General features: G+C 42.5%; 1 protein-coding gene across 8 annotated transcripts in view; it reads right to left on the bottom strand.

Moving 5' to 3' along the window:
* Positions 1 to 23,644, bottom strand: part of ATP2B3 (ATPase plasma membrane Ca2+ transporting 3) — a 469,026-nt gene that overhangs the window by 121,922 nt on the left and 323,460 nt on the right. For 4 of the 8 annotated variants that reach the window (XM_073600159.1, XM_073600154.1, XM_073600156.1 and 1 more), the window contains exons 5-8: positions 19,229 to 19,486; positions 17,755 to 17,880; positions 8,999 to 9,124; positions 4,592 to 4,663 (exon numbers count right to left, since the gene is read on the bottom strand). In XM_073600159.1, coding sequence (XP_073456260.1) covers positions 4,592 to 4,663; positions 8,999 to 9,124; positions 17,755 to 17,880; positions 19,229 to 19,486 — 582 coding nt within the window. The remainder of the gene's footprint in view (positions 1 to 4,591; positions 4,664 to 8,998; positions 9,125 to 17,754; positions 17,881 to 19,228; positions 19,487 to 23,644) is intronic. The other 4 variants (XM_073600160.1, XM_073600157.1, XM_073600158.1 and 1 more) reach the window with 1 other exon arrangement.

The raw sequence follows: 23,644 nt of genomic DNA, 5'->3' as shown, positions 1-23,644 counted from the left end.
TTTAAACTAAAGCACCACACCAGTCCTAAACGGTCCAGATACGACTTCCAACAGAGGTCAGTAGGGACAATCGAAAGAGTAGCCAACATGTTCTGGAAGTGCTGTAGTCAAGGTCCTAGGCTCCCTTGTTTAAACAGAATTGGCCTGCTCAAATAATTTGCTTTAATAAAGGTTTTCTTGGGAGGAACCAAAGGAATTAAGGAAAAAAGACTCAGACTGCAGGCAGGGAATTAGGCTGCATCTCAATGTGCAACCCCTGAATAGAAAGGAGGAGGGTCTATGGACAATTACCTTGTTCTGGCAAGAAAATTAAGAGAAATTTCCCTCCTTCAATCAGCACAAAACCCACCACTTTAATTTGACAAACAAGCAAATACCAACCTCCACTATAAAGCCTGTGCTTAGGCCTACCTCCCACTTACACTGTACCTCACTTCTGGTCAATAAAGGAAGTTCATCACAATGATGGGCCAATAGTGGATTGAGGGGTGTGCTAAAGTACTATTATTCTGGAAGCAGCATTTGCATAATAGAGATCCCTGGACTTCAGAGATTTTCTAGAAGTTTTAGCTTTGTGCAAACAATTGGAGGTGCCTGCTATTGCATTGAAGCAATAGCTTTACCATCAGACCAGCTATTATTGAATGCCGGTGGCTGTTTTATTGTCTGTTTTAATACACACTTGATGGTGTTGGCCTGGCAAACCTTTGTTCTCAACATGGCAATGGTCCAGCTGCTGTACACTGATTTGAAAATGCCCTGATGCCCGTGGTATCTGGAAGTTGGAATTCGGCTTAACCAATGCAACCAAGGGAGCCTCATCTTTTTCAGATTGTTGTGTGATTAGACAGTTTACCTGGGGGCTGTCATCTACTGGCAGGCTAAACAAACTAACTAGATAGATGTGCGGGTCACCAGATTCTGAAGGCAAAAACCTGCTATATATCTTGATTAAAGGAACTAAGTTTGGAATTGGCCAGTGCTCTACTTAAATCTTTTTTCATGGCAAGAAGCCAAATAGGCCCTGTATGGCTCTACGTTTCAACATTTCATAATTATTTTAGATTGGAGACTGACTTGAACACAATGTATTTAGTGAAGCAAACCTATAAACACAATTTTCCTTCAATGCATATGTAGGAGCCAATTTTCTTTCCGAGTACTGTGAACATCTATTTTGTATTGAAAGGTTAATGATAAAGGTTTTAAGTAGATGCTGGTTAGTTGAATCACCTACAGTTTTTTTGGGACTCTTCAACACCCTGAAAGCAAGTTCTCAGCAGCAGAATTTTCAGGATTTCCTACTTCCCCTAGCCATAAAAAAGTGTTTCACTGCCCTTGCTACCAGGGAGACAATAGACTTTAGTCATGAAACTACTGGGCCACTTGAAACGCATTAGTGTGATAACACTCAGACTAAGAGAAGGTTTTAACTGAGGTTTTTGTGCTAAATGCAGCTAAATGTTTCATAAATCCAGGTTAAACAAGAAAATCAAATGTATCCCATGGTTACAAAGAAAAAGAACATACTTAAGTAAGGAGGAAAAAAATAGCCTCATACAGGAACTACACCTGCATGATACCTGACTACAGATAAGCAGTAAGTCTATAGTGAAAAAATAAAAGAACCTTGCGCTATGGAATAGCTAAATGAGCTAGTTCTAAAACATATAAGCTGCTGCCCTCAAAGTGCAATAGTGCTAGCTTTGTCTGATTTGGGGTATGTAATGATAGGGGGCTCTGTGAATGATGTGACTTAATGGGTTAGACTAAATCTTGTGCATATACAAAATAAAGTGCATAGTGATAATTTAAATGCTATAACATTTCATTATAAATTAATCCAGTGCTAAAATGACAGTGATTCAAATATTTCATCAAAACCAAAGTCCAAAAATCTTTTGTGATGCAACTTCAATCGTTACACCATCACCAGTGGCAAAACTTTATGAAAATCACCCGGTGGATGTGAGTGAAATTCCTACTCACCGGACCGCCATGACCTCTTTAACTAAAAAGAAGGTCAGATTAGGCTTGTTAGTGTGGGTCTGTGGTCTTGCTAGTATATCAGAGGAGATGTGGCTGGAATCTTGTTAATACTCCACCGCAATGACAGTTAAAAAATAAAAAAACTAGGACCATAGCGTAATACAGTTTAATTAAAAATTGAAAAAAACTTGCGCCAAATGGCCGCTTACATTAGTAGGTGCCTTTCCTCAGGACAGGTGGTATACAGCATAAATCACCAGGCTAGTGGAAGGTATGGCAGTCCCGCTCGCGCTGTGTTGATCGGCCTGCGCTCTACCACGGTGGTGAGACCAAAACTGGAAGTGGCTGGAAGTGACGTGTCCGGGATGTGCCTCGACATACGTTTCGACTTCACAACGTCATCAGGAAGCGTATTTTCTGATGACGTTGTGAAGACGGAACGTACGTCGAGGCGCATCCCGGTCACGTCGCTTCCAGCACTATGCACTTTGTTTTGTATATGCACATGATTTAGTCTAACCCATTAAGTCACATCATTCACAGTGCCCCCTATCATTACACACCCCAAGTAAGTCCATAGTAACTATTTGCTGAGGCTCTACCTCGGCTGGTTTTCCCTGTACCCTAAGGTTAATTGACATCACAGAACACTTTTTGGTCTCTGGTACCTTCTTGTGTCTGTATCCTCATTAGAAAATTAACAAGCCTTAACACATGGTCTAATAATGGACTGGCTAAGGATGTAGTCCCTCCCCAGAAACTTGTTCTTGTAACCAGCAATGGTCATCTTCAGTGTATACATTTGTTGTTGCCCTGTGCCACAAATGTCCATTTTGGTAACCCACGTCATTGCTTCAAACACTAGCTATGCATGTGTATTCTGTATGTGGAAAAAGTTTGTAATTTGAGTATCTACTATTTCATGGTACCCAAACATGGTAAATTAAAAAAGCACAACACAAAAAGGTGTTAGGAAATTTCTTTAAAATGATGGTGATTATGCCCTAGGCCAGAGGTGCTGGACCCTTTCAACGACAGGACCCAAGTATCAATTTGCCTTTTACACCATCACTCATGTATCAATGTGCCTTTTATCCAGGACTCAAGTATCAGCATGTTTTTATTAGCAGGGCCTATGTCTCACTGTGGCTTGGCTCAGTGTGCCTTTTACACTGGGGACCATGGGTTAGTGTGCCTTTTACACTGGGGACCATGGGTTAGTGTGCCATTTATACTGGGTACCATGGGTTAATGTGCCTTTTACACTGGGTACCATGGGTTAGTGTGCCTTTTACACTGGGGACCATGGGTTAGTGTGCCATTTATACTGGGTACCATGGGTTAGTGTGCCTTTTACACTGGGTACCATGGGTTAGTGTGCCTTTTACATTGGGGATCAAGGGTCAGTGTACCTTTTACACTGGGGATCATGGGTCAGTGTGCCTTTTACACTGGGGATCATGGGTCAGTGTGCCTTTTACACTTGAGACCATGGGTCAGTGTGCCTTTTAGACTGGGGATCATGGGTTAGTGTGCCTTTTACACCAGGACCCAAGGGCCAATGTATCTTTAAACCAGGGATCAAGTACCAGTGTGCCTTGTACACCAGGTCCCATGTTTTAGTGTGCCTTTTACATTAGGGCCCACGTATAAGCTTGCCTTTTACACTAGGACCAACTATTACACCAGGACCAACTATCACCATGGGGTTGATTTACTAAAACTGGAGCGTGTGAAATCAGGTGCAGCTCTGCATAGAAACCAATCAGCTTCCATTTTTTTTGTCAAACCCTAATTGAACAAGCTGAAGTTAAAAGCTCATTGGCTACCATGCACAGCTGCACCAGATTTTGCACTCTGTGGTTTTAGTAAATCAACCCCATGGTGATAGTTGGTCTTGTTGTAAAAGGCAGGCTAATAAGTGTGCCTATGTCTTTTACACCGGGGGCCACATGTCAGGGTGCCTGAGGTGAAAGCTCACCATGGTCTGTCAATTTATGTGTTAATTTATTACGTTCCAAATATCTTTCATCCTACTGACTTAGGCAAGCCATAGACGGTGCAAATTTCTTTCCTGCAAGCACAGAAATTTGCACGATTCCCCCATCAACACAGGCAGTGCTGGCAGGGGAATCAGCAATTGTCTTTGCCGGGAGAAGACCGTGATTATCACTAGTGGCTATAGAAGCTGTTTGCGATATACGCAAGTGAATCCGGCAGGCTGGTTGTACCCAAGTTGATCAATTGATCAAATGGTACATTCAGCCTGCCCATTACTGGGTGGAATCTCGGCCAGTTCAGCAGGAAGTTCGAAACGTGTATGGCCGGCCTTACAGAGGAAAGAAACAAATAGATGATGATTCAAGGGGAAGTCAAGGGGTAGCCACCTAACACTAAAGTTTTTGAGCATAGTTCTTTTTTGATAATATGACGCCTGCCTGTTGAAAATTCATTCCTGAGACCTCATCATTGGTGTCTTTGAAATATGCAAGTTAGTGTTTAATTCATCCTTCTAGCATATAACCTAACCTAAAATATACAGTTTGGAGGGACCAACACCTTTTAGATGTTCTGACACCTTGAACCCTAAAGTCACACGTACCGTTCATGTAGCTGGATGTTAGGAAAGCGTTAGCGGCAGTGATATGGTGGGCAGTGACGGCAGATTTGGCAGCTAGGAAAAGACAGTTTAAACAAGGGGGAGAAGAGTGCAGATTTATAAAAGTGGGGTTGATAGCAAGGAAGTGAAAGAGAAAGGGAGTCAGTCAGGGTTGGAAATGTCCACGAGCAGGTTGAAGGAAGGAAGAAAAAGAAGTAAGAGAAACAAAAAATAAAACAACAATGAAATGGGTTCTAAACATCAGTCAGGCTTTCAATGAGCATACAAGCAGCATTACCACCACAAAGCTGAATTAGTCTAATAACAATACTTTAAGTATATAGTGTTTCCCAGTACTGGCAGAGGAACTCCAGTCAAAACAGATAACTTTGACTCTACCACACCTGTAATGTATTTTATCTATCTACCTACTTACAACATAGTGGTCTACGACTAAGCTAGCAGAACGACATCTCAAATACTTCAGCAGACATAAATAAGATATTTTAGTTTTGAGTGGGCATCAGTGAGCTGAATACCTACCTAGCTTCTGACATCTTTAGGCAGGTTATCCCCAAGTAATTTGTTTCTCTGCCCATTCCACAAGGGTATAGTTAAGGTGGTGCTCTGTCCCCATTCGTTTTTTCTATTTATTAGTTTCCAAATACACTAGGGCTATGTTTGTCAACCACTGTTGGGCCGCAGTCTCCCTTCTACTGGGTTGCAGATTCCCTAGCCTCCGACAGTGCCCCCCAACCTTCCGCAGTGAACCACAGTGCCCCTCAGCCTTCATAGTGCTCTCTAACCTCCCACAGGGCCCTCTAGCTCCCTGTAGATACCCCCCCACTGCAAAACTTCTAGGCCTCCATAGTGCCCCAAAGCTCCAAGAGCATCCCACGTAAAGTTGCCACCTCATCCCTTTAAACCTGAACACATATGAATTACACAGGTTCTGAAGGCTAATTTAATGCATTAAAGGCAACAAGTGAGTTTAATTACCACCTTAATCAGCCACAGGACCTGTGTAATTAATATGTGTTCGGATTTAAAGTGATGAGGTGGAAACCCTAGTGCCACACTGCCTCCTCCACCCTCGTACCCCCCCAGAACCCTACGGTCACTCACAGTGCTCCTGGGAAATCCCCAATGCACATGTCAACAAAATCTGAAAGATCTCAAAAGCGTCTCAACTGATGCTAAAAACATGCTGTGTTTGCTCATCGACAGAAGCCCAAAACCCCTTTGACACAGGGCCCAAGGGTGCGAGTCCAGCAGAAGAAGAAACTCTGTCTGCTCTTGCTTTTTGCACTTTGCACACAGTCCTTGGACTTTATACTGCCTTAAAAAATAGCCTCCATTTGGAGGTTGGTGAGTGTAGGGAGAGGTGGAAGTATGAATCACCTCCTTGTCAAAGCTTCTGTGATGACCTACAACTATGACTTTTCCTCTAGGCTTCCTTCAAACTGCTGCCTGCAGATTTCATAAAAACATCTATCAAGTTCTTCTGTCCTACACATATCAAAGAGAGATAGTTGAAGGAAAACTAGAAGATAAAGTGCCCAAAGCAGGGGAGGATCAGTTGAAGGAAAACTGGAGAATTGAGAGCCCAAAAGTTGAGTTTTTGGGATGGTGGATCACAGAAATTGGGGCATAAATGATAGTTTCCCCTTTTGTCTTCCCCACCATCATTATCCAAAATGTTTGCGTAGAGTTCTCCTGTAAACTGGGTTCAACTACCTTGGTGGTTCTGCTGCTTTTGACATATGCCAAAACTCAACAACATTGCATAGTTATGACTAGGATCACAGGGACTGCTATGGAGTAAAAGGTCATCCCAACAGCCAACTTGCATGGATTATGGGAAGGGTCTACTTGAAGGGACATAGAAAGAAAAGATGCACCCCCTGCTCATCGTGCCCAGAGGGTTGAATTAAAGCAAAACAGCATGCTTTCTTTTCTTTCTACACAATTGTCTAAACTCATACATACAACATATTTTACTGCAATGTAAGCTTTATATCACACGGGATCTGTGCTGAATACATTTTCATCTCTACCAGCATACACTGGATCGAAATGTCAATGAGTAAATGAACAAAAGAATAGAACTTGCAGACTGTGAACATTCTTAACAAATGAATTAAACATTTAAAAATTGGACTTTTTTTCCATCTGTAAAGAAAAAGTGTGAAAAAACTTTTTAAGTGCTTTAGAATTCAATATATAGACCATTAATTAAGGCAAAAAATGGAGTTGCAAAAAGCTTTAGACTCTAAGGTCATCGAGGGATAGCTTGTACCTGTTTAATATAGAATTCAATGTGAAATAAGTCTGCAGGAGGGTGAAACAATTCAATTCTAAAATTAATAGCAATTAAGGACAGCAGAGCTCTCATGATACATGTGGTCTTTGTAACACTTCCATGGATTATTAAAAAAAATATGGGGTGTAGGTCTCATTTTTAGATACCTGACAATGTTTGCACTTACAAGCTCAGAATATCTATGTGTATTTTGGAATGGTTCTTTAAAATTAGCGCTAGTGCCGGATGTACATATAGTTGACCCAGTGGCCAAAAGTTTCCATTGACTATGCTAAAATGAAGATGGAAGTGAGATATGCAAATACTTCCTGTGTAAGGCGGCTTCACTGATCATTGCAGTAGCTTAGTGGTCAGGTTTTTCAATAATTTAAAGGACAACTTCACCAAAGGTAAAGTTTTCCTTTAATGAATCTTCCCACACACACCCCCCTTCCTCTACCCATGACATACTTACTAACAGCTCCAATCCAATTATATTGGCTATGTAGCCCTACCCACAGGCCATACTTCATCTCTAAGAAAACCTCTGGCGAGCTCAGACTTCCCATGAGACATGAATTCCCATTAATTTCTGTAGGAAAGCCACACTATGTAGGACTTCCAACAGTCCTACATAGTGTGGCTTTCCTACAGAAATTAATGGGAATTCATGTCTCATGGGAAGTCTGAGCTCGCCAGAGGTTTTCTTAGAGATGAAGTATGGCCTGTGGGTAGGGCTACATAGCCAATATAATTGGATTGGAGCTGTTAGTAAGTATGTCATGGGTAGAGGAAGGGGGGTGTGTGTGGGAAGATTCATTAAAGGAAAACTTTACCTTTGGTGAAGTTGTCCTTTAAATTATTGAAAAACCTGACCACTAAGCTAGTGCAATGATCAGTGAAGCCGCCTTACACAGGAAGTATTTGCATATCTCACTTCCATCTTCATTTTAGCATAGTACGGCTGTCCCAGAAAAATTAATGAAGCCATGGTGCACATGTGCAGTCTGAAGACAAGCCAGACACAAGCTTTTTTTGTGAGCACTATACAGAAACAGTGAGGGCCACACAGTGAGTTGATGGACCGAGGCTTAAAAGTAAGTATATATTGAACTTAGGTGAGAAGGGTGGGGGATAAATTAAAGGACAGCTTCACCAGTGGTCAACAAATATCGTTTGAATCCACCTCACAAGGACCTGTTTGGATATGTTTTTAAAGGTAAGACTGCTAAAATGTAACTGTCTATTCACCCATAAGATTTCAGAAAACCAAGGTTTCCAGAGGAGTATTCTCCCTCATGCCAGCTCCTTCTGAACTGAGATGATAGGTCCACAAAGTAAGCCTGGAAGAGATTGTCCCAGGATATTCACATATTCCGAGAAGATGATGGGTGAAAGTACCTACCACTATCCACCAAAAGAAACAAGTTTTGGGGGAACTTAAAGCCAAACTCTAGGAATCAGACAAAACCTACTCTTGCAATGCCTCCCGACACTGCAAAGGTTAACTGCCCGTTCAGTCTAGGAGTGCAGAAATAAGAACTAACACCTTCTTTCTTGCGTCAGTAAGGTCACTCCAGTCGTGGTCACAGTCCTGCTTCCTCCACATACAATGTAGGGGTTTTAAGCCCTGCATTGTACGAGATGTCATCTAGGAACAGCTCAGAGTGCCAGAGGGAGAGGCGGAGAGCACAGGAGCGAGCCTGAGTGGGAATAAAGTAAGTAATGCAGCCTCTTCAGCTCCCTTCTAGACCTAATGAACAATTAACTCTTGCAGTGTTGGGAGGATCTATTGCAAGAGTAGATTTTGTCTAATTCATGGAGTTGGGCTTTAACATTCTTAACGCTATCTGACATGATATGGAGATGTAATCAGCATGTGTTTTAGCATTTTTAACGCTAGCCTGCTGGAACTGCCAGGTCTCAAGCCTGCATAGGCAGAGATCACTTTTATGTTGAAGTAGAAACCCCCTTTAGTTTATTGGTTCTATTTAAACACGTTGCTGTAAAATATGGTTATATTGAGGTAATTTTTTTTATATTGAATTTTTTTTTTTTTTATGTACAGACACATATCAACTCTATATAGTGAGTACTCTCTGATTTACCTTTCTTGTCTTTCTTTTCTTCCTCCTCTCCACCAGCGCCAAGCAAGGTGAAAATGATTCCAGTTTGTGAGTTGACACCAACAGCTGTCACCACCATCCTGCCAGACCCCTCCATGACATGTGTACCTGCCAAGAACATGAGTCATCATTATTACTACTAGACAGCACGGGCCAGCATGAAATCCTTGTCCTTGTCCTGCATGGTTCAAGTCAGGTCTTGGCATTGTGAATTATTACAGCACAGTACTTATCCCTAGCATCGCCAAAATGCGGGCAATACAATTATACCTAATATGAACTGGCTGAGCAATAGGAAGAAGAAAGAGACTAACAAGAGCCAGTTGTGGAGGCACATACTGAGACCACCTGCTGTCCAGGTGTATCTTTCCCATAATCTGTATCATTAAGATATTGGCTCTTCACATTGTTTAATAACTCTTTCAGTGTCTACATGTCTGTTCCCCATGGGCTTCTCTCTATTTTCCACCTAAAAAAATAAACCAATTCAGCAATGCCATGATCATTAGGGCTTCTCTGGATAAGTGCTTTTTTATTGGGTTCTCCCCTGCTATCGCAACAGAATTAAAAGCATAGAGGTATGTTCTATATTAGGGGTCTCCAAACTTTTCACTACAAGGGCAACATCATACATATGAATAAGTCCCCCCTAACAATCAATATAGCGCAGTGCTACCCAATAATACATAAAAAAACCCATTAATTAATCCATACATTAAAAAGATGTAGTCCAACATTCCATAGTGTCTCAAACCACCAGTGACAGGAAAAAGCCTTCTTACTCAATATGCCACCAAGTGAAAGCCTGCTCTCCACCACGTGATCATTCCAATTTGCTCACCTCCACTTCTGACCTTCAATCATATATGAGGTCACAGAGAGCCTTTTACCCTCCAGTGGGATTGATCAACATGCCCAGGTTCACTCTCTCGGATCTTCCTTATATGCTTTCAAATGCGGCTCAATTATGGCATAACATACATTAACGGCAAAGGGACTAATAGTGTGTTTATTAAAAAAATATAATGGATAAAAAGCACTTAAAAGGGTTAAAATCAAGATCACCTTCAATACAACATTCTTCTTTATAAACTTCTGCATATACCGGTCTCTCACTGCTCAGCAGGTTTGGGATAGCTGTGTGATGACATCATCGGTACGTGATTCCATTCCCTATATGTGTTACGTCTGGTGGCCAGGACTTCTTCAGTAGGACAAGTTCCTCATTACATCAGGGTGTCCATCATAGTCCCCCTCATATCAGGGTCTCCACCACAGTACCCCTTATAGTGACCATAAGAAGCCTCTCCTGACCCTAAATTCTCGACCTGTGCACAAAATATACCACTGACCCTAACTTCGAGCCAAATACAATTTTGCAGTTTTAGTTTGGAAAACCTCTGTTCTATATTCATGGCTGAATTGGCCAAAATTTGAACCATCGGTGGCCCTGCCAGTACCACCTTGCTTGACAAAAGTTGATTGTTGAGTTGACTTTTGTTGAAGGAGCCTGGGTGGAAAACTGTCAGGCTGAACAGTGTCTGCACCCAACCAATGTTTGGGTATTCTGAAACTGTAGGTGCAGACAATCTGAATCCAATAGCAGAATAGCAATTCAATTCAAAAAGTGAAACTTAAATATTATATGCGTTACATATAATAATAACATGATATATTTCAAGCATTTCTTTTTTTTTATTTTGATGATTATGGCTTACAGCTAGTGAAAATCCAAAATTCTGTATCTCAGAAAATTAGAATATTACATAAGACCAGTAAAAAAAGGGATTTTTAATGGCTTACTGAAAAGTACGTCCATGTACAGTATGGTATGCACTCAATACTTGCTCGGGGCTCTTTTTGCATGAATTACTGCATCAATGAGGCGTGGCATGGAGGCGATCAGCCTGTGGCACTACTGAGGTGTTATGGAAGCCCAGGTTGCTTTGATAGCAGCCTTCAGCTCATTTGCATTGTTGGGTCTGGTGTCTCTCGTCTTCCTCTTGACAATATCCCACAGATTCTCTATGGAGTTTAGGTCAGATGAGTTTTCTGGCCAATCAAGCACAGTGATACCATGATCATTAAACCAGGTATTGGTACTTTTGGCAGTGTGGGCAGGTGCCAAGTCCTGCTGGAAAATGCTGACCAGCTTTATGGAGATGCTGATTTCAAAGAGAAGCATGAAGTGCTCTAGAATTTCCTGGTAGAGGGCTGCACTGACTTTGGACTTGATAAAACACACTGGACCAACACCAGCAGATGACATGGCTCCCCTAATTATCAATCACTGTGGAAACTTTACACTTGTCCTCATGCAACTTGGATTCTGTGCCTCTCCACTCTTCCTCCAGACTCTGGGACCCTGATTTCCAAATTAAATTCAACATTTACCACAGTCAGTGATAAGGGGAGCCATGTCATCTGCTGGTGTTGGTCCACTGTGTTTGATCAAGTCCAAAGTCAGGGCAACCCTCTAGCAGGAAATTCTAGAGCACTTCATGCTTCCTTCTGCTGACCAGCTTTATGGAGATGCTGATTTAATTTTCCAGCAGGACTTGGCACCTGACCACACTGCAAAAGTACCAATACTTGGTTTCATGACCATGATATCACTGTGCTTAAGTGGCCAGCAAACTAGCCTGACCTAAACCCCATAACCCCAATCTGTGCGGTATTGTCAAGAGGAAGATGAGAGACACCAGACCCAACAATGCAGACAAGCTAAAAGTTGCTATCAAAGCAACCTGGGCTTCCATAACAGCTCAGCAGTACCACAGGCTAATCGCCTCCATGCCACACCGCATTGATGCAGTAATTAATGCAAAAGGAGCCCCGAAGAAGTATTGAATGCATACTATACTATACATGGACAGACTTTATATATATATATATATATATATATATATATATATATATATATATATATATATATATATACACACATATATATATATATATATATATATATGTGTGTACTGTATGCACACACTCACATATTTACATGTTTTCATCATTTCATAAATAGTTGTAATATACTGAGCAGAGCATATGTGCTTACATTTAACTAAAAGAGGCTTAATAAAAGTTAGGCACAAGCTGTAATTGTAGGCACACTGCCCATCTGGCTCCTGGGATCTCTCCAGCATTATACAGGATTTTATCATTGCAGAATCAGTCTAATGGGCACGGCATTAAAGCCAAATTTCCTGGAAATACATTGATCACACTTTTACTGTGTGTGAACTGTTTTACATGCCAGAGAATTTTTTTATCCTGTTAACCAGTATTGTTATTTACTCTGTTACCGTGTAATGTCAAGAAGGTGATATCACTGGTTTAGCTCTGTAACTTATTCTGTCTCCTCTCTGCCTCCACTTGATTTACTGAGCTATAAATTATCATCAGTACAATACTGGTTATTATAGTCCAATAAAGAGGTAGGTGACACAGGAAGTGTGTCCCCTGCACTCCTGGGGTGTCTTCCAGGCACTGCAGTCCAGAAGAGGGGTATTTTCCTAAGACTGCAGTCCAGAAGAGGTGTGACTTCCTGGCACTGCACTACATTAGAGGTGTGTCTTCCTGACACTGCAGTCCAGAGGAGGTGTGTCTTCCTAACACTGCAGTCCAGAGGAGGTGTGTCTTCCTAACACTGCAGTCCAGAGGAGGTGTGTCTTCCTGGCACTGCAGTCCAGAAGAGGTGTGTCTTCCTGGCACTGCAGTCCAGAAGAGGTGTGTCTTCCTAACACTGCAGTCCAGAGGAGGTGTGTCTTCCTGGCATTGCAGTCCAGAAGAGGTGTGTCTTCCTGGCACTGCAGTCCAGAAGAGGTGTGTCTTCCTGGCACTGCAGTCCAGAAGAGGTGTGTCTTCCTGGCACTGCAGTCCAGAAGAGGTGTGTCTTCCTGGCATTGCAGTCCAGAAGAGGTGTGTCTTCCTGGCACTGCAGTCCAGAAGAGGTGTGTCTTCCTGGCACTGCAGTCCAGAAGAGGTGTGTCTTCCTGGCACTGCAGTCCAGAAGAGGTGTGTCTTCCTAACACTGCAGTCCAGAGGCGGTGTGTCTTCCTGACACTGCAGGCCAGAAGAGGAGTATTTTCTTGGCACTGCAGTCCAGAAGAGGAATTTCTTCTTAGGACTGCAATGCAGAAGAAGGGTGACTTCTTAGCACCGCAGTCCAGAAGTGATTGGGCATCCTTGTACTGCAGTCCAGCAGAGATCCATCTTTGTCAGAATCTAATTTTTCTCATGTTTTCCAGCATCCCACTTTCTTTGTTGGATTTTCCATTTTATTTAAGCTAAACTATATAATTGCATCACTGAGATCCCCTCCTTGCTGTAGTGATAATTCAAAGTGTAGGAATCTACACAGAAGATCTGACCATTGGATTCCATGAATATAAGAAGCCCATGGGTAAGTTAAGCTGGCCATAGATGGTTCGAATCTCAGTCAGTTGAGCAGGGACTGGCCAAGATTTGAACCATGTAAGGGCCTATCGACTTGAGTACAACCAGCATGTCAGATTTTTACTTACGATTATTGCCAGCAGCTATAGCCGCTAGCACTAATCACTGTTTTCTCCCAGCAGGGACGGCTCCCCATGTGATCTGCACAGCAATGCGATGTGAATCACATGCGATGTCTGGCATTGCAGTAGTGTGAACCAGCTCTAAATCATGGTTCAGAAAGGTAATAATTGATAGTTCTTAGTTATATGAATGAGAAAAGGGCGGAGAGCGGGTGATGTGTACTTTTTTTGTTGATTTAGACCTTCTTTGTACTTTTTTTGTTGATTTAGACTTTCTTTAACCACTTGCCGACCGCTGCACACCGATATACATAGGCACAATGGCGGCGGTGGGTAAATGGGCATATCTGTACGTCCCCTTTAAGGGCCAGGGATAGCAGGCGCACGCCGGCCGCGTACAGCGTGACCGTGCCCATGGGGTCCGGCGGACTCGATGTCCGCTGGTCTCCGGGTGATCGTATCACAGAGCCTCAGAACGGGGAGATGCCTATGTAAACAAGGCATTTCCCCATTCTGGCTTGTGTCATGACAGAGCTCACTGCTCCCTGTCAACGGAAGCGATGATTGCTGTCATGTGAATTGAAGCCCACCCCCCCCCACAGTTAGAATCACTCCCTAGGAAACACTTAACCCCTTCATCGCACCCTAGTGGTTAACCCCTTCACTGCCTGTGTCATTTACACAGTAATCAGTGCATTTTTGTAGCACTGATCGCTGTATAAATGACAATGGTCCCAAAATAGTGTCAAAAGTGTCCGATGTGTCCGCCATAATGTCACAGATCGCCGCCGATACTAGTAAAAAAAAAAAAATATATATAAATGCCATAAAACTATCCCCTATTTTGTAGATGCTATAACTTTTGCGCAAACCAATCAATATACGCTTTTTGCGATTTTTTTTTTTTTTACCAAAAATATGTAGAATACATATCGGCCTAAACTGAGGAAAAAAATATTTTTTTAATATATTTTTGGGGGATATTTATTAAAGCAAAAAGTAAAAAATAATGCATTTTTTTCAAAATTGGCACTCTATTTTTTGCGCTATAAACAAAAAAAAAAACTGCAGAGGTGATCAAATACCACCAAAAGAAAGTTCTATTTGTGGGAAAAAAATGACGTCAATTTTGTTTGGGTGCAACGTCGCACGACCGCGCAATTGTCAGTTAAAGAGGCGCAGTGCCGCAAAAAGTGCTCTGGTCGGGAAGGGGGTAAAATCTTCCGGGGCTGAAGCGGTTAAAATGTGTCTAAAGACAAAACTTTTTTTTTAATACAATAGTAAGGGCTTGGAGCCACTGTTGGGTTTTTTGGACTAAATCTCCCTAGCAGGGGTAAGGTGCATCTCACACTGCTGGGGAGATTCACCCTTTCTATTTTTCCTGATGACCACGGTCACTAGGACCAAAGGCAATGGAAAATTCTGAGTTGTCATCCGAACAGAAAAATGGGGGAAACTTCCAATCGACACAATACTTCCAGGGGGATTTCCCTCAGGTTGGTCCTATCTACAGGATAGGAAAGGAAGAGAAATGAATGGGACACAGATGGAAAAGATAATGGAAAATTGGATCAAATACTTACGTAATTTTCCTTTATTGGCGCTAATCCTTGGCAGTAGGTATTGACACCGATACCGATACTAGTATCGGTGCAACCCGAGTATTTGCACAAGTATCGGTACTCATGCAAATGCCCCGATACCTGAAACCGATACTTTCAGGCTCGGTTCTTAGAGCTGTCAGTGGGGTCTCCCCTGTTGACAGCTGAAGTGTTAAAGAAGTCCGGTAATTGGAGCTGTCAAAAAAACAGAAAAAGCAGCCGCAATGTGCTGAAACACTAAAATTAAAAGAAACATTGTTTCTTTTTGTATCTTTCTGTTTTTTCATCTGCAGATCAAAGGGATATACAAATGTTCCTCTGTTTAACCCCTTATTAACCCTTAATTTACTCTAATCAGCCTTAATTAACTCCCTATTCTCCTCCATTTGATTATTATTTTCCTGCTTTTTTTTTGTTCACGTCTATTTTATAAACGATAAACAATGAAAACTTTTTTTTTGTTTGCTTTTTTAGTGAATATTTTTACACATATATATTAACATATATATTCACATTTCCCATTGAAAAAGCGCAAAATGTAAAAAAGAAAATCTATTTAATTTGTAAATAACTTTTTAATGCTTTGTACCATTGTGGACAGCTGAAGTGAAAACAAGACAGTTGCGGTAGGTATTGGCAGGGCTTTTTTTCAGCTGGAACGTGATGGAAATCAGTTCCACCACCTCTGGCTCAGGCCCTCTGCTCCCTGCTCTATCACTTGTAAACACAGGAGTCCGGCTTCTGTGTTTACAAGTGACAGCTTGTCTCCCAATGGCTCCCACAGATCTTATCTCCTGAGTGGCCCCCACTGAATACAAGATGGGGACAAGGGAGATTCAGGTGCTCGGAGTGCAGTGCGGATACCGATACCCCCACTGGATAATCTCCCTCTAGGTGATCAAGGTGGAGCCAACTACAGTGTATGTAAGCCAACAGGGGGCTTCAACCTAATACAGAAACAAAAGTAAGACATGTGGAAGATGGTGGAGCTTTTAAAGAGGTGGGGAGAAGATGGGGGGCAGAGGAGTGATGGGGGGTGGATATTGCATGCAGAGGTTAGAGCTGAAAAGGGGTGAAAGTTAGATGGGGATGCAGAGATAAGCAACTGTGGAAGAAGGCTGAACTCTGCACTCTGTATGCAGTGCACCCCCGAACACTGCACTCTGTATGTAATGCACTCCTTTAAGACCCTCCCACTGTTAGTGACATTTGACCACACCCACTATTTGGGTTTGGAGGGTGTGGGGGGGGTCTTTTGAGGGGGTTGTGTTATGCCATGTACACACGAGCGGACTTTTCGTCTGTCTGAACTCTGAAGGACTTTTCGACGGAGTTACGACGAAACGTACTTGCCTACACACGATCCCACCAAAGTACGATAGTTTCGAACGTGATGACGTATGACCTGGACTAGAATAAGGAAGTTCATAGCCAGTAACCAATAACTGCCCTTGCGTCCTTTTTTGTCCTTCGGACTAACATACAGACGAACGGATTTTTCGTTTGGACTCGAGTCCGTCAAAAAGATTTGAAACATGCTCTATTTCTAAAGTCCGACAGATTTTCCGACAGAAAAGGTCCGATGAAGCCCACACACGATCGAATTGTCCGACGGATTCGTTCCGTTGGACCAGTTCGGTCGAAAAGTCTGGTCGTGTGTACACGGCATTATGCAGCGTACACACAGTTGGACTTTTCGACTGGACTGGTCCGACAGACCGAGTCCGGCGGACAATCCGATCGTGTGTGGGCTTCATTAGACCTTCAGCGGACTTTTCCAGTCGAAAATTTGACGGACTTTAGATTTGGAACATGCTTCAAATCTTTACGTCGTAACTCCGCCGGGCCCAGAAATCCTCTCGTCTGTAGGCTAGTCCGACGGACAAAAACCCACGCTAGGGCAGCTATTGGCTATCAACTTCCTTATTTTAGTCCGGTGTACGTCATCACGTACGAATCCGTTGGACTTTGGTGTGATCGTGTGTAGGCAAGTCCGTTCGTTAAAAAGTCCGTTGGAAGTCCGCCAAAAGTCCGTCAGACCAGTCCGATGGAAAAGTCCGCTCGTGTGTACGCGGCATAAGTCTGTAGGGTTCAATATTGAGTTGAGATTAAGTCCTACGGAAGCTCGTCAAAAGTCAGTTGAAAGTACGTCGGACCAGTCCGGTCGAAAAGTCTGCCCGTGTGTACGCGGCTTTAGAGTTCCTGTACCTGTTTTCTGAGAAAAAAAGCCCTGGGTATCGGTAATTGGTATCGGCGAGTACTAAAAAAAAAATTATCGGTATTCGTACTAGTAAAAAAAATTGTATTGGTGCATACATGGTAAGCTGCCATGTTGGCGCCAGGAAATGGAAAACTGTATCAAATACTAACCGTAATTTCCCTTTTCTGACGCCAATCAATGTATGCTGCCCATGTTGGCGGCAGGAAAATAGGTTTTTACAATTCCCTACTCTAAAATCTAAAATTAAAAAAGATTTCGATATAATTTAAGACCCCAGAAACCAAACCAACAGCTATCAGAAGGATTGGACAAAAAAAAAAAAAAAAAAAAAGCCGATCAAACTGAATTAATTTACAGAGATCTATGGTGTCATGTAAAGGTCCGTGTCCTCACCAGAAAGCAGCATCGGGTCCTTTTCTACAGACTTGCGCACGTGATCCGATTCTCCTGTCAACGAGCTTTCATCAATCTTCAGATCGTTTCCCTGGATCAGAACTCCATCTGTGGGCAGCAGGTCGCCTGGAACATCAGAGAATATTAAAAAATGAATGAAGTTCATTTTCTATTGCAATATTAATGTTGTTCACAGCATTGAACCATCAGTACGTGTGAGTCAGTGCTGTGGGAGACCACGCAGAGCAGGATGTGTCAAGGAGCAAAACACCGCTTCTGATTAATCACAATTTAAAAGTTTTTAAAAGCGGAGATAAAAACTTTATTTTCCTCCGTTGGAGAAATTAGAGTGCACGTATTACCAGCCGCTTTATCTGGAAAAACCGCTGGCGGTAAAAAAAAAAAAAAAAAAAGTAAGCAGTGGCAGGAGACCTAACCACTGTTGTCTTTTTTTTTTTTTTTTATATCAATTAAGTATACAAGAGAAAACAGGTCAATTAGTCTTGTTGATTTAGTTTATTGTTTGCGCATTTATTGTTGTTAATAGTTTTGCAGCCACAAGTCTTGTAGCCAGCATTTGATTTGTCCCAAGTTTTTCCGGTTCAGAATCTTAAAGGGTAACTCCACTTTCCTGGGGGAAAAAAAATAGCAAATAAAGAAAAAATAATATAGCACATATAATTGCGACGCTAATCATGTTGTGATTAAATGTTATTAAAAAAAATCTTTTCTTTTCAATCTGCAGCCGCTGTAATTTTCTGAGGATGCAATATGGCTACAAGGAGTTGTTCTATACACAGAGGGTGTACTGACCTCCCCCCAGAAACATCATTTCCTGCTTATATGTAAACAGGAGGATAATGTAATGGGATTTTATGAGTGCCAGACAAATTGAATTACTCATACACCAAAGTAAAAAAATATTATCACAATTTATTGAACATAGAACAAGTTTAAAAGTTGTATTGGCTATACATAGATAACGCAGACATCAGTACACATCAAATTAGATGTTTAAAAAGGGTCACTCAGCACTAAAATCCCAACATGTTTCGCCCGCTAGGGCTTCCTCAGGGGATGCTTGTTGAGAGACAAGGGTAGATGTGTCACTGCGATATATGTTGAGCCGAACTAGGAAACTACGCTGACACGGACACCGCGCTGCTCAAGGAGAAGTTGGCCGAGAAGAGCCCAGGGAAAAGGCCATGAGACCCATCTAAACCACCCGGCTGGGTCTAAGAAAAGGCCAATGCTGCCAAGTAAAGGTGTTATCTTATAGGGGAAGATATATAAGCGTGGCAGCCCGTCCAGTGTCTGACACTGCAGTGTCCGTTTTCCTAGTTCGGCTCAACATATATCCAAGTGCCTACCTGTGTCATTCTCTATGATTCTCTGGGCAAGACGTTAATGTTTATGTTACATCTTAAAGAATATACATTAATACATAAATGGTTATAAGACGTTCCCATCTTACCATATTTTATTTGGGCGATGTCTCCCACAACGAGCTCAGCCACGGGGATCTGTATGACTTGTCCATTTCTGATGACGGAGAATCTTTGCTCTTGCTCAATGCGACTCTGTAGCCCGCGGAACTGCTTCTCCTTACTCCAGTCATTGAAGGCCGTCACCCACACCACACAAATGACAGACAACAAAATGGCAGCTCCCTCAATCCACCCAGCCTCTGCCTCCCCATCTTCGTGGCCTCCAGCCTGCACATTCCCACAGTCTAGAAGAGATCAGAAGAACATAAAATTTAAGATTTCGAAATAAAGAATCTTCAAACCTCCTTCTATCTGCTATAACAATTCACAGAAAAGTAATTGAAATATTATCGGACTAGAACATAAAAAAATGGTCAGTGGATTTCTGAAGCTGGAGGTACTACACAAAACTTCAACAAAGGTTTCTTTTCGCTTTGGAAAGAGTATGTAAAGGTTTGTGATCTGCCTTGCTTCTAGGGAGATTTGCCCGCACTTGCTGGACTGGACATTGAATTAAACACTTCCTGTTTAGGATGAGATATACATTGTTTGCTTTGTTTAAGGTTGATTGTGTGTATGGATTTTCTGGTGAGGGTATATTTACCTTTTCTTGTCTTGGACATAGTTTGCAGATGCATCAACTCTGATTGATGTTGTATGTAGACGTGCACTCCCAGCTCGTTTTTCATCCATTAGAGTTTGAACCAATGTGCTTTTGCCACCCCCTCTTTGCAGGTGAGTGCAACAGTATTCAGGTTTTTTGACCATCTCAAGTGTTGTTGGTAACACAACTATATGGCTAGTGAAATGGGAACCCTGGTCCATTATTGATATACTTTCTTAATTTATTCCCATTAGCTGTGCTCTATAATCTACACCATATACGATGACCAAGTCTCATATATGCTCCATATCAATGAGGTGAAGTGTCTTTTCATTTCTTGGTCTCCCCTTAGCCTGAACACATCCAACTATATAGGTATGCTTTTGATGGTGTGATCTTTCATATGTGGGTTGGATGGTCGGGTGGGGTTTTTTTTTTCTCTCTCTTGCTTGGGTATAGTTTATTGTGTGTATAAACTGTATATAGAATTGTATGTTAATATGAAATTAATAATTATGTTTTGTTTGTACATATACCAGATGTTTTGTGAGTCACATATGGAGGATTAAGCCTTGAAGAAGCGGTAATGACCGCAAAACATGTTGGCAGATCCCATACAAGTCATGTGATACCATATTAGTGTATATATAGTATTCATAAAAGAGAAACAAACAAAGGGGCAAATAAAGCCCAAATACATGTAGAAAGCATATCACACATATATCTAATAAACTTTTCTATCTTTATAATAATCATCATGAATGCTGCTGCAAGGCTCATCCACCTTACCATTCGCTCTGTGTCTGCCACCCATCTCTGTCAATCCCTCCACTGGCTTCCACTCACCCAACAAATTAAATTCAAAATTGTAATAACAACTTACAAAGCCATCCACAACTCAGCCCCCAGCTACATCACTAACCTAGTCTCAAAACACCAACCTACTCCTTCCCTTCGTTCCTCCTAATACCTCCTGCTCTCTAGTTCCCTTGTCACCTTCTCCCATGCCCGCCTCCAGGACTTTTTCCGAGCCTCTCCCATCCTCTGACAGTCCCTATTCCAATCTGTCCGATTATCTCCTACTCTATTTGCTTTTAGACAATCCCTGAAAACCCTTCTCTTCAGAGAAGCCTATCCGGCCCACACCTAACAACTGTACTTTTTATTTTCTCCATCAGATCATCCCCCACAGTTATTACCTCTTGTATCACTTGACCCTCCCTTCTAGATTGTAAGCTCTAACGAGCAGGGACCTCTGATTCCTCCTGTATTGAATTGGATTGTAACTGTACTGTCTGCCCTCATGTTGTAAAGCGCTGCGCAAACTGTTGGCGCTATATAAATCCTGTATAATGATAATAATAATATATATGTTGTATCTTAAGCATGGAGACTACCATCTAAAAGCCTATTTTCTGCAATACATTTTTTTCTAATATATATCGGGCTGGTGCCCCCTTGGTGTGGAGTGTGTGGAATATGGATTTCTCTCTCTATTAGGCGCTCACTCTAACAAACTCTTTGAGATTTCCCCTCACTTACTGTCCAGCTGAGATAGCAGTCAGCCTTTTCTGCTCTACTGGACTACAAAACGCTAGAACAACCGGACTATAGAAAAAGTGTTATATTACTAGAAGCATGGTATAGAAGTTTCCCAGTCATGTTGTCATTTTAAAAAAATGAAACAACCTGAATAAAATAGGATTACAATTTTAAAAATTGAAACAACTTCCCCCCTGAACAAGCTTCTACTGTCAAAGCTAAAGGAGTATGAATATGTGTCATGCTGATGCAGGCCCGTATTCCCTCCAACATCAGAAGTGTGCTTTCCAGCTGGGGACACACTATCTGTCACACCAATAGTACTGGATAACAGTGGTGCCTGTACCTCTTAAGGAAGAAATCCAGCCAAACCCACATTCCCACCTGCCAACCATGCTATCCTATATATAGAATTAGGACTCTACTACTGAACACGTTGTTTGGGCCAGGGGTGTAATTTAGCCCATTATCCTCCTAGTTGCAGGTATAAGTAGTAAAGAGGGATGGAGCCCACAGAGTTGGAGGTAAGAAATTGAAAGGGGAGGTTAGTGTTCTGCAGAGTAGGAGCTTAGTCCTTCATCAGAAACCTAAGACCTATATGGAACTATAGATGTAGACTGCCCATAGACTGGCCTTCTCCTTTGGGGAAATGTCATGCGTTCTTTTCCCCCTAGTTGGTTACATCATGAAGCTGGAGCACTTTTATGAAAGAATATCCATATTTGGGCAAAATGGACTGAACCTGACCAGTGTAAAGAACTCAGAACCATGCTGTAATGGATTGTTAAAGACCATGCCTAATATGGACTCTTGAATTGCGCGCTACATAAGTTCAAGACAGAAGTGGAGCGGGTTTCTTTAATCTAATAGTGTATGGTAGCCTATAACTGAGAAACCAGGAAGAAGTAACTGCAAAGTCTGGCTTGGTCAGGGGACTGGTGATGGTGGGAAGAAGTAGGGTCAGTCAGGCTTGCAGTGGTGACAGGTCCCCTATTGCACTGTGCATATGTGCCTTGTACCCCAAGACCCCAGTGTTAGTTGGGCTGGGTATTTGGCACAACATCCAACCTGACCTATAACCAGAGGATTGGGGCCCTCTACAACTCAGTTGTGACCCAAGAGTGATAGCCCGCCCCATGGTAAGGCCTTCTTGGCCATGCAGTGTGAGCCTGATCATTGAAATCAGGTTTCCAACCCCCCTTGATATAATTCTTCACTGTAGGCCCCTATATACACCTACACATGTCTTTTATTAATGTCGTATGAAGACAGAATTTGGGTTTGTAGGTCAAGAACAAAAGTAATTTACAACACACGCTGTCGCGGTAGAGATCTGTGTTTTGCTGAGCTTGCAGTTAGCACAACTCAACTCAATGTTTCTTGTCATTTAGTTAAAGGGCATCTGCAAATATACAAATATACTCAATCGCCAGCATCCAATGACCCCGATGAAGGTGCGCTTCGCTTAAGAGTACCTGACATGTACACAGCTAATTAAGCCATGCCTTAAATTAATCGCTTACCATCCTAAAGCCGTTTTGAAACGTCTTGGACTTCACTTGGTTAAATCAAGCTGATGGCTGCAACTATAGCAATGAGCTTGGTGGAATTTTGTTCAGACATTGGTTGGTTGTTCAGTTAAAGTGATCAAGGTGAGAAGGGCCATTAAGGGTTTTTTTCTTATCACTGGAGCACAGTTCTACCCCAGCTGGCTGAAACACAGTGCTACGCAGGCTACCTGCAACACTTTGCCACCCCTGTCTGCCACCTGCAGCACAGTGCCACTCTAGCTGCCTGCAGCCAGTGCCACCCCAGCCACCTACAGCACAGTCTCATCCCAGAAACCTGCAGCACAGTGCACCCCATCCCCCTGTAGCACAGTGCCATGCCAGCCACCTGCAGCACAGTGCCACCCTATCCACCATGAGTACGGTGCCCCCCCCCAAGCTACTAGAGGCAGAGTGCCACCCAAGCAACTTGCAACACAGTACCACCCCACCCCCCTGTAGCACAGTGCCATGCCAGCCACCTCAGCACAGTGCCATGCTAGCCACCTGCAGGACAGTGCCACCCCATCCCCTGCAGCACAGTGCCACCTGACCAATTGCAGAACAGTGCCATCCCATCCAGCTGTAGCACAGAACCATCCCAGCCACCAGCAAACAGTGCCACCCTGCAACATAATGCCATGCCAGCCACCTGCAGCACAGTGATACCCTATTCACCTGCACCCTAGTGCATACCTCCCTACTTTTTG

Source organism: Aquarana catesbeiana, linkage group LG09 (genome assembly GCF_042186555.1).
Source record: "Aquarana catesbeiana isolate 2022-GZ linkage group LG09, ASM4218655v1, whole genome shotgun sequence".
NCBI classification, from domain to species: Eukaryota; Metazoa; Chordata; class Amphibia; order Anura; family Ranidae; genus Aquarana; species Aquarana catesbeiana.
This window is presented reverse-complemented; position numbering and strand designations above follow the sequence as displayed.